The 11718-nt window shown below is 46.5% G+C and overlaps 1 protein-coding gene across 1 annotated transcript in view; it reads left to right on the top strand.

The window, feature by feature from the left end:
- The first annotated feature begins 688 nt into the window (after positions 1 to 688).
- The window catches only part of LOC144769726 (uncharacterized), a 98779-nt gene continuing 87749 nt past the window's right edge, over positions 689 to 11718 (top strand). Inside the window, exons 1-2 of the mRNA XM_078653907.1 lie at positions 689 to 1040; positions 5971 to 6132. Coding sequence (XP_078510033.1) covers positions 689 to 1040; positions 5971 to 6132 — 514 coding nt within the window. The remainder of the gene's footprint in view (positions 1041 to 5970; positions 6133 to 11718) is intronic.

Raw genomic sequence — 11718 nt, 5'->3', positions numbered from 1 at the left:
TTGATATAACCTTGTGTGGAGTTCCTTTTGTGGGGGGCCTGGGATGTCGTTGCTGGTGGGTGCGTGCGCAAATGCTTTACATATTGCCTCCAGGATAAGCCTGACTGCTTGTGCCTAGCTACAAAGGGGGTGAGCAGGGGTTATCTTTGGCGTGTAACTCCCTTGCCCTGACTAGAGTGGTGGTTTCTGCCTGGCTTTGGCGCAAGCCTCAGCCAACCAGAAATCCCAGTACTAACACTTAACATGGTGTCACAAGGGGCGTGTCCCACAGACACGATGCTTGAAGAAATTGGCCGGGCCACCCAGGAAGACCACACTCTGTCCAGAGTGAGAGAAGCGCTGGAGAGCAATGGATTGGCCCACTTCATGGATGGAGCCGGCCCGAAGTCACCCACACCCGACAACAGCTCTGGCAAGTCTGCCATGAACTCAGTGTGGTGGTGCAAGGACACCTGATAGTGGTCCCGGAGAGGTTGCAGGAACGGATACTCACGCGGGCACACGTTGGCCATCAAGGAATGGCGAAGACAAAGGCCCGGTTGCGGGACAAGGTCAGTTTCCCAGTGATGGAGTCCATGATGAAGGTCCAGCACCTGCACCCGTGATCACTGAAGAACCGAGCAGGACGCCCTGGACACACATCAGCCTGGACTTTGGGAGCTTTCCAGATGGATGTCACATGCTGGTCATGGTTGACTCATTCTCAAAGTTCCCCATTGTCGAAGTAGTGTCGTCAACAGCATATCCCCAGGTGAAGAAGGTCCTGGACAAGTCTTTTGTAATGATGGGACTTCCGGAAGAGGTAAAGTCTGACAACGGACCCCCGTTCCAGGGCCGAGAGTTCCAGGAGTACCTTGAGAATAAGGCGATTCGCCATCGGAAGATTACCCCACTATGGCCACAAGTAAATGTGGAAGTGGAACGTCTGATGAGGACACTCAACCGAGGGCTGCGCATCGCTGTGGATGTAGGAGAAGATGCTGAAACAGCTCTTGACCAATTGCTTGGTGCATGTCGACAGCCCCTCACAGCACAACCAAGTGTGCTCCGGCTCTACTGTTCAAGTGGACCCCACAAGACAGTATTCCGTCGGACCCGACGTGGGTGCCCGTGGAGCGGGACGATGAAGTGGTCCAAACAAGGAGGGAGACAACAAACCGGAAGGCCAGCAAAGCCCGAAGGGCACAAGAACCTCATCTAAGAGTAGGAGACTGGGTAGTGATCAAAGACGGACACCCCAAACTGACACCCCAGGTGGGAGTTCCGGATGACTTGCGAGCAAGAAGTATGGAGCGTTCCACAATCCGTAACGAGGAATGTGTCCAGTTTCAAGAAGACGGCTGAGAGGGAGCTGGGCCAAGAAACATCCCACTACCAAGACACGCTTCCGAGCTTCTCCCCTCCTGCTTCACCCAGCATGGGGAGTACACCACCAAAGACACCCCGGCAAGTCAGCCAAGGTGGTGTTGACGCTGCCAGGTCGACTCATCAAAACACAGCAACTGAGTCATCCGAGAGTGTTCCGTCCAGTGCTCTGGCCAGTTCCAGTTCCCGAAGGCAGAAGTATGGTCTCCTGCCGAATCCTATGCCAAGTCAGAGACTGAAAGATTTTGTATATACGTCTCCACGAACTGGTCCGGAACCGAAAGAAAGGAGGGATGTTGAGAGCCACCGGGTCCCTCTATTACAATGTTGCCGTTTCATGCATCCACACACCCCTCGGGGCGGGCTTGACCCGAGGGGATAAATAAACGGCCAGAGACCGCTCGGTGTCTTCCAGCCATGAGAACAATAGTGAGTGTCTTGTGTACATTATTTCAGAGCTGCTGCGGCCTAGTGATTTCCGGGCCCCGCTGTGCTACACACCCCACCCCACCTCTGGCTCGTACCTGCAGCTCCTGGCTACTCCCACAGCCTCCGGTGGGGAGTCCGCCTCACCACCCATCACCCCCAGAGGAGGAGCTGGCTGAGGCCTCCTGTGCACACATGGCCTGTGCAGAGGCGGCCAGCTCCGGCTAGCAGCAGGACAGCTGGCCAGTGGGCAGGCCCCCTCCCCCCACAGCTTGATCACTCCTACAGCAGCAGAGCAGAGCCCGCTCCCCACCCCGGAGCTTCAGCTCGGTCTCCCTGGGTGACAGCAGTGTTTTTGCAGGCTGCTCTCAGTGAGTGCTCTTGCAGGATGGCGGAGGCTGAGCTGCACAGGGAGAGGCTGAAAGCCATCACAGTGAGTGCCTTCTTTGGTGCTGTGCCTACTGGATGCTGTGTCTTTGGGTGGGGCCGGGCATCTGGGAGTTGCCTCCTCCTGAGGGGGTGCAGGAGGCAGAAGAGCAACTGAGAAGTTTGCAGCAGCTCCTCTGCTGCTCCCTCCTGGCTGCTCCCCCTTACCAGTGGATTGAAGGGGAGGGCCAGAGCTGTTGGTATTCTGTGAGAATATGAAGGCTGTTGCATATTGCAAGCCATGCAGAAATGAAGACACATGACATCTGCTGTGGGCTGTCTGTGTTCTTTGAGGTTCCCTGTGAAAGCACGTGTCCTCTGTGCACTCCGAGCTCGAGGCAAGAGCAGCCTTTCAGAAGCAGCAGTGCAACGGTCCTTCCCACTTCTCCGCATGGTGACTGTCATCCGTGTTCACTGAAATTATAGTGCAAACCACAATAACGTTTTTATATGTTGGCCCTACTCAGTTCTGCAGGGTTTGCTCAATTCTCCGATGCATTATCAATCAAGCATGATTCTTTTTTAGTTAAGAGTAGTAAAGAAAATTGAACATGGGGAGTATAGAAAGTGCTAGCGCACTATGCGCGTGGACACTGTAATTATACTGGATGGCCAGGGAACTCTGCAGAACGCAATGCAAAGCAGCGCAATGTGCTTGTACAGCATACACGGGCATAGCTTCTGTCCGGGGGCGCATGCACATGCCCTGTCTCAGCAGGCACGACAAACGAAGACAGGGTGGGAACCAAACATGCTTCCTTCCCAAAAGAAAGCAAGGATTTAGAAGGCACACCAATAAGAAAAATGGGTGGAGCTTACACTCTCGATTCGCAAGCTAAACCGACAACAACAAATCTCGCCAGGGGCAGTCAGAGCATGCGCTGCATCGCTAGGCAAGACCTGAAAAAACAAATAGAGGTGGCAAGGTTTGGAATGCGAAGTAAAAGCTGCACAAACTAAGCTGCCAGACATGTATGAGGGTAGCAGGCACACTTTGTGAATCTTGCAGACGAATGCTGTTTTGGCCAAATAGTGGGGTGTAGAGTGTTTGGAAACATGGTGTAGTGAGGGCTGGGCCTTGTTGCGCACATTGCTATGTTAGCATAGGCTTACTAGAAGTTTAAACGCCATTTTACCTTTTTGCTGCTTTTGCACACCACACTGCATATAACTGTTGTTGTAAGTTAGGCTGTGTGAAATGCTTCACATGAGAATGGCTTGTTTTCAGCATCCCGAGGCTTACATCGTGACTCTAGTCTGCACACTGAGTGCTAAAGCCTCCATGGTTATCATAACAAGGTAGTTATTGTTCGGGCTCATCGGCTCACGTTTTAGCCATAACATACATGCAACTGCAGCCAACATGATTCTGGCACATTTAATATTGCACTGTAAGCATCATTTCAGGCACTTGGAAGAATCCCGTTTTTCCAGAGAGACAGAGAGCTTTTGCAGATCCTGATATGATCCATTCCTGCTGATCCTGGAGGTAGGGGGTCCCCCACACAAGCCTAAGAGACCTTCTATATTTTATAAAACATAGTACCTACCTAGGGAGGGTGATTTACTAGGCACTATAAGACCTGTTTTCACCATCATTGTAATATGATTTCTCCTTTTGTGTTTTATGGAATTGTAACAATGCTGATCATAATATTTCTAATCATATGTCTGCTTATGTTAGCAAAGATACTGCATCTTAGAGCATGTCGTTAAAATAAATATTTTAACCTTTCCCGTGTTTCTTTTTAATCCTGTTGTGTACTGGTATGAGAGTATAACAAAAGAGTGTTCTTGCTTCCCACCATTCCTGAGTGTAACCTAAGTCGCATGTTCTGGGTTGTCTGATCATTGGTTCATTTGCTATAGGACGAAGAGCTAATGTGACACTGATGCTAGCTGGTTAGGGTTTCTAGGTACTAAGGTGAGTTTTTTGGTACACCACAATTCACTGAGGTCCTGAGTCTCTGTGCACAGTTCTGTGTAGGAGCAGGATACCTGCAACAATGGCAGACGACCTGGGCGAGCAGTGGTGGCAGGAGGAGCAGGGGTCACTGGCGAGGAAGCATAATGTATTCAAAAAATGCTGTGGTGCGAGGCATGTGCAGTCAAGACAAAGTCGGGCTTCTCTCCCTGATGGTAATATTAGTCTGGAGATTGTGTTTACTCAATGAATGTCAGGTAAATAGATACTGCTTTCAAGAGTGCAGTAAATAGAAATAAAACAAGTAGGAGGCTAGCAACGGGAGGGGGGAACGGATGAAGCTGCAAAAAGAGCGGGTTTTGGGGGATGCAGCAGGTGCCCTCCGCATAAGTGGAAAACATATGGGGCTCCTGTGGAGTACAAGACTCCTCCAAGTCCCTATCGCAACACAATCCTGCACTCTGATGGATTCAGGGACATCATAAAGCAATACACACACAAACAGACAAACATAAACAATGACACTCACACATGCATTGGTGGAACTGATGTGCTTTTGAGGAAATATTACTGTTATCATTGCCAATGTGAAACAAGCCCAATCACCCTATAAGAAAGCCCAAAACCAAACCACTATCCTACCAAAAAAAGGACAAATGACCATCAACATTAAAAAATTGTGAAAAGAACAATAATGGTTAGAGCGGCCGCCTTTGAGGGTCGGGAATTATGTTTCAGCCTACACTACAATTCCTTTGGAGTACTGGACACAAGTAATAAAAGAAAATACAGTCGCCAAACACACAAATGGGAGGGGCAAATCCTGCATTAACAAGCAAGTACAGGCAGAAAGTTACGTAGGAAAGTAAGAAAAAAATAGTCCATCAAACAACATATCAACACTCACACCGTAATGATACCATACTTAGTCCCTGCTGCCTAGGAGGTACGGAGATGAAAATAGAGGGACAAAAAGGCAGGACTGACCAACAGCTAACAATTATTTTTAAAGGACACTAACACAAACAAATCAAAAGCAGGAAGATGGCTTTAAGCACAAAAGAGAAGTTAGAACAGGTCTCGAATGCTTGACCTAAAAACACCAAGGACTAATGAGGAGTGGGGGGAATCTTATGAGAGCGAGAGGTAGAGAGGGGGAGAGAGGGTAAGGGACAAGAAAAAAGGGGAGGATGAAGACAAAGAGAGAGAGAGAAGGAGTGAGAGACAAGAGAAGAGGCTGAGATAAAGAGACAGAAAGAGCAGGAAGAAAGATGGTGGAGAGAGAGAATGAGAGGGATGACAAAGGAGGAGAGTGAGTCAGAGAGAGACAGAAGAGGAAGGAGAGAATCGAAGAAAGAGAGAGCAATAAGACGTGGTACAGTGAGAGGGAGGCTGAGGTACCTCTGCGGGAGTGAGAGTGAGATAGAGAAGGGCAGGCAAGAGGTGCGGGTGAGAGAAAGACAAGCTGTGAGGGAGGAGAGAGTAGACAAAAAGGATTGGAGGCAGAAGAGAAGGAGTGAAGGAGGAGGAAGATGTGAGAGAATCATTGGTCCAGTTCTTTAGGGACAACAGTGGGCGCAAGCTGGTACACTCTATAACCGAGAAAGCGCCAGGGCACAATGTCAGCCACATTCTCTGCTCACTCAAAGGTCACTATGCGAGGCAACACTTTGTCCAAATTGGTTCCTTTTCAGCACATGCCCCCAAGGGCCACTCTACATGCCATGAGCCGTCTGCTGGGATGACGTAATGATGGGTAATGGACTACTAATGGTGTGTGTTGTCAGCTTCCGATTCTTATTACTCCCTTTTTTTGTATTTTCTTGAAGTTGGCCAAGAATCGATTTATAACATCTTCAAGAACTGTTCATCTACACAAGGGGAACACAAGAGCGCCGCCTACCAGTGGAGGACCCAGAATTTCACCTACCAGTTGGTTCAGAGTTTCTGCTCCTCTGATGCGTGCAACAAGAATGACTCAAACATAGAGAGTAAGTGTGAGCTTTGTGCTGACCCTTCACCCGGCCACCATCTTTGGCGCAGCCAGTATTAGTGAAACAGCTGGGATGGGCCCAGGGGCTGAGGGGCGCACTACCCACACTTATGGGTTTCTTCTCTTACCAACACAGGTAGGATCCTATTTTCCATTGCCTCATGGTCCAGGACCCCCTCTCTGTGTCATTTTCTCTCCTTACCACGGATCTTTGATTCTTGTTTGTCTGTCTGTAGTCACTGCTCTCCCTCTCTCTGGTTGTACTCCTAACCCTGTTTTAGGAAGTCTGAGGGTCTCTGTAGGTGTGCTCACAGCAAGCTGCAAGTCTCTACACATCCCTACCTGAGCACACCATGAGCACGCCTCTACACATTCCCACATGAATACGCCTGCATGCCTGTACACATCCCTGCATGAATACACAACCTGCAAGCCTCTACACATTCCTACATGAGTACACCACCTGCACACCTTTACACAGCCATACATGAGTGACCCGCCTGCATGCTTCCACACATCCCTACATGAATTCACCACCGGCATGCCTCTACACATCCCTACATAAATACACCACCTTCGCACCTCTACACATCGCTACATGAATACCACAGCACACACCTGTAGACATTCCTGCATGAGTACATCACCTGCATGCCTCTACACATCACTACATGAATACACCACCTGCATGCCTCTACACATCCCTACATCATACACCACCTGCATGCCTCTACACATCACTACATGAATACACCACCCGCACACCTATTCACATCCCTACATGAGTACACCACCTGCATGCCTGTATGCTTTCCCACATGAATACACCACCCACACGCTTTTACAAATCCCTACATGAATACACCACCTGCACGCCTCTACACATCACTACATGAATACACCACCCACACACCTATTCACATTCCTACATGAGTACACCACCTGCATGCCTTTATGCTTTCCTATGTGAATACACCACCTGCACACTGCTATACATCATCACTACATGAATACACCACCTGCCCGCCTCTACAGACCCCTAGATGAATACACCAGCACACACCTGTACACATTCCTGCATAAGTACAGCACCTGCATTCCTCTACACATCACTACATTAATGTATCACCTGCACACCGCTACACATCACTACATGAATATACCACCCACATGCCTCTCGACATGCCTACATTATTACCCCAGTACATGCCGGTATACTTTTTTTCTTGAGTACATCACCAGCATGCCTCTACACAACACTACATAAATACATCATTTGCAAGCCTCTACACAACACTACATAAATGCACCACCTGTAAGCCTTTACACACCATTACATGAACACAACACCTTCACACCTTTACACATCCCTACAGGAGTATACCACCTGCTTGCCTCTATATATCCTTAAATGAGTACACCACATCCACAGCTATATGAGTATACCCCCTGCACATCTCTACACAACCCTACATGAAAATACCACCTGCACACATCTACACATTACCACATGAATACACCACGTGAATGCCTCTACTCATTCTTGCATGAATACACTAATTCCATGCAAGCCTCTACACATCACTCCATGAATACGCAACCTGCACACCTCCACGCATCCCTCCATGAATACACCATCTGCAAGTTCCGACACATCACTACATGAATATACCACCTGCAAGTCTCCACACATCCCTGTGAGTACACAACCTGCACAACTCTACACATCCCTACATGAATACACCCCATGCACACCTCTACCTATTTCTACATGAATACATCAAGTGCGCACCTTTACACATCACTACATGAATACACCACCTGCAAATATCCACACATCTCTATGAGTACACAGCATGCACAACTCTACACATCCCTACATGAATAGACCACCTGTACACCTCTACATACGTCTATATGAATACATCAAAAACACACCTTTACGCAACCCTACATGAATCACCCATCTGTACACCTCTACTCATCCCTACATGAATACACCACCTGCGCACCTCTACTCATCCCTACATATATACTCAAGCGCACACCTGTACACTTTCCTACATGAGTACACCCTCTACACAACACTACATAAATACACCACCTGCATGTCTCTTTAGATCACTACATGAATACACCACATTCACGCCTTTATACATCCTTATATGAGTACACTGCCTGCATGGCTCCATATATCCCCATATGAGAACACCACCTCCATGCCTACATGAATACACCCCCTGCACATTTCTACACAACCCTACATGAATACACTACCTTGCCACACCTCTACACATTACCACATGAAAGCATCACTTGCATGTTTCTACTCATCCTTGCATGAATACACCAATTGCACGCTTCTACATGTCCCTACATGATGAATATACCACCTGCAGTCCTCTACACATCATTACATGAATACACCACCTGCACGCCTCCACACATCCCTAAATGAGTAAACTACCTGCATGTCTCTACATATCCCTACATGAATGTGCCATCTGCAAGCCTCTGTACATTACTGCATGAATACACCACCTGCAAGCCTCTACACATCCCTATGAGTACACAACTTGTGGAAGTGTATTATTAATAACCCACCGGTGCAGGGTCACCCTTTAGTCCACGGGTTCTTAACAAGTAAGGAGGAATCGACACTGGAGCGAAGTACAAAACATAGGTCATTTATCTAACATTCATGAATGGGGCTCCATCCAACAAGCACCACAGAGATACTCAAGGAGAGAGCGCGCCGAACGATGGTTACATGGGTTTTTATTTTAAAGACCACAAACAAGGGATGTCCAGAAGTAAATAGACCTTTAGGAAGAACATACAAATGAGGTAACAGCAAGAATTGATAGCCTTGGTGTCTTGTGCACTTGCTACGTCCTGAGGCTGAACAACAAGATATGCTATCTGAGTAAACTTAACTTGAGGATTAATCATTGTCTGAAAACCCTCGAGCAGACGCAAACTGTTCTATTACGCTGACTCTTCATGTGTACACAGCCTCCAATGCCCCAATCTAGATTCTTTACTCATGTTTATACAGATGCGATGTCAAGGATAGAGCCAGGCTGAAAGCAGGGCAAAGGTGAGAAATGGATGAGGCATAGCTTAATTAAAAATGGAGAAAATCAGATTTTAGATTTTAACAGTCCTTCTTTTTCAGCTATGCTGAATCCATTCTTAAAAAGTACATATATTGATCTTGAATGTTGATATTCATAAGTTCGTAAATTTCAGTGTGCATCGTCATTTCTCGATTCAATTCAATAACGTTAATCGGGGAGGTTTAATATGATTACATGTGGTTATGCAAGCTGTACATATTGTAGGAGCACATTGAATGAGGCAGCAGCAAGTGAGAAAGATGGCTCCCATCAATACTGTTCCCATTAATAATTTCCAACCCCAAGTGGAAATAAGTCCCGGTAACCAGGACCATGTTCCTTGGTCTTGATGTATTTCTGTAGCTATTTTATGTAATTAGAAAATGGAGTCATAGACAGAAGGGGCTTGGTCAGGCATGAACACGCAACAGCTACTACTGATGATGCGACATGCTGCACCCTGATCAGCGAGTACTACACCAAGCACCATACTGTTTTGAAGAGTTACAATCCTTGTAATTTGGAGCTCTTCTGTAATATTTCCTAGAGCCATTGCTGTCTGATTAGTCACTGCTTCTACCACTCCGGTCAGGCATCTAATCTTTCTACTATTTAGGGCAGCACTAACAAAAAAAAGTCCCAAATTAAAATCAACATAATGCTGTAATGCCGTATCAGTCTGATCTACCTCATCATTATTTCAAGTCCTTTTAAATCTATTCAAAGAAATGTCATTAAACAGTTTCTGATCTTTGTGATAAGAGGCAGGTGCTAAGGTCACAGCGGTAGGCAAAAAGGACACATAACAGATGCTGGACCAACTGACTGGTAGATGATAATAACTTTTGTTTCCACAAATGAAGTAAGTGTTATGGGGAGATAAAAAACTGCTATTGTTCGTTCCAGTGATATTCAATACTGTAGTACAGTCACTTTTTCCCATAGGAATACTGCCAATTCTGCTCACACAATGTTCTGCTCGGGCTCTGGTTACAGCGATAACAGGAGGCTCATTACACTTGGCTGTTCGAGTGTTGTGAAAAACATATCTTGTGGAGGGGAAACATCCTTTACAACGCAACCATTACATCGCACTACACTTACAATGCAGTCATTACATCGCAACATCCTTTACAATGCATGTCACTACAACGCAGGCATTACAACACATGACACTACATCGCATGACACTACATCGCATGTCACTACAATGCAGGCATTACAACGCATACCATTACAATGCATACCATTACAACGCATAGTACACCTACACTTTCCAAAACTTACCCTACTGTTGCATCCCCTGGAGTTGAAATAGTAATTTTTACCACTACACTATCAACTCTTACCCTACTGTTGCACCCCCTGGAGTTAGAATAGGAATTTTTATTCCTATACTATCCAATACTTACCTTAAAGGCAATGTAATGGTATGCGTTGTAATGGTACGCATTGTAAAGGTATAATGCAATGTAATGGAATGCGTTGTAAAGGTAGTTTCTAAAAATGCAATGTAGTGTCATGCGATGTAATGGAGTGCATTGTAAAGGATGTTGCGATGTAAAAACTGCGCTGTAAAGGCATGCGTTGTAAATGTATGCATTGTAATGTCATACATTCCTTGTGGAGGAATTCCCTCTGCAATACTCCTCCATTTCCCATACAGTTCCTTTTGCTTGTGGATCCCCTTCGTCATCGGGTAACACACCTGGTTTAGCTGGGCATTGAGTCTTCCTACATCAGCTTGAGTGATATTACTAGTTGCAAAGGCCCACAAAAGTGCAAACCAGGCTCTACAGTAGCCATTATGTGAAAATGGCAAGGGAATGAAAGGTGTTCCTCCCTTCTTCTGATGAGCTGGCATCATTCCAAATATCCAGCAGTTGGTAGTGTTTGTAGCATGATGAGTATGATGTAACATTTGGATGAAAGTGTTATTGAGGTAGAACATTGGATGTTTCTGTTTATTGTAGGGAAGAGTGAAGTAATAATGTTCCGGGACAGGACTAGTAGCGGGCAATAGGTTTCGAGCCAGAATCACTTTCTCCATTGTCCAAAAAACTGCTGCCAATATTATCAACAACATGATCAGAGTCACAATTCACAGCGTCTTGTTATTACTTCTCAACTTTGATCCCAATTTCTGCATTTCTCCTTCTTGGTATCGATACAACCACAGGTCGGAGAGAGATCCAGGCACCACTGAACAAGTATCACAATCCCCTCAGAACCTAGTTCAGCCGCTTCGGTGATCGTACTGTGTCCCAGCCGAACCGTTTCTCTAATTGAAACCAGTCCTCCGGTATGTCTATCTGCTCCTTCCCTTCCTTGGTCATAAATTGTACCTTGTTGCTGAAAGCATCGTTTGATCAGGAAATAAAGTGTCTTAGTTCAGGGCAGTACCACTTTTCTGAGTCTGTAAGATGTCTTTCAGATTGTTTTTGCCTTCTGGCTGGAGAACAGTT

The sequence above is a fragment of the Lissotriton helveticus genome, chromosome 7, assembly GCF_964261635.1.
Source record: "Lissotriton helveticus chromosome 7, aLisHel1.1, whole genome shotgun sequence".
Taxonomy (NCBI): Eukaryota; Metazoa; Chordata; class Amphibia; order Caudata; family Salamandridae; genus Lissotriton; species Lissotriton helveticus.
Note: the sequence above shows the minus strand (reverse complement) of the source record. Positions and strands in the feature narration are given on the sequence as shown.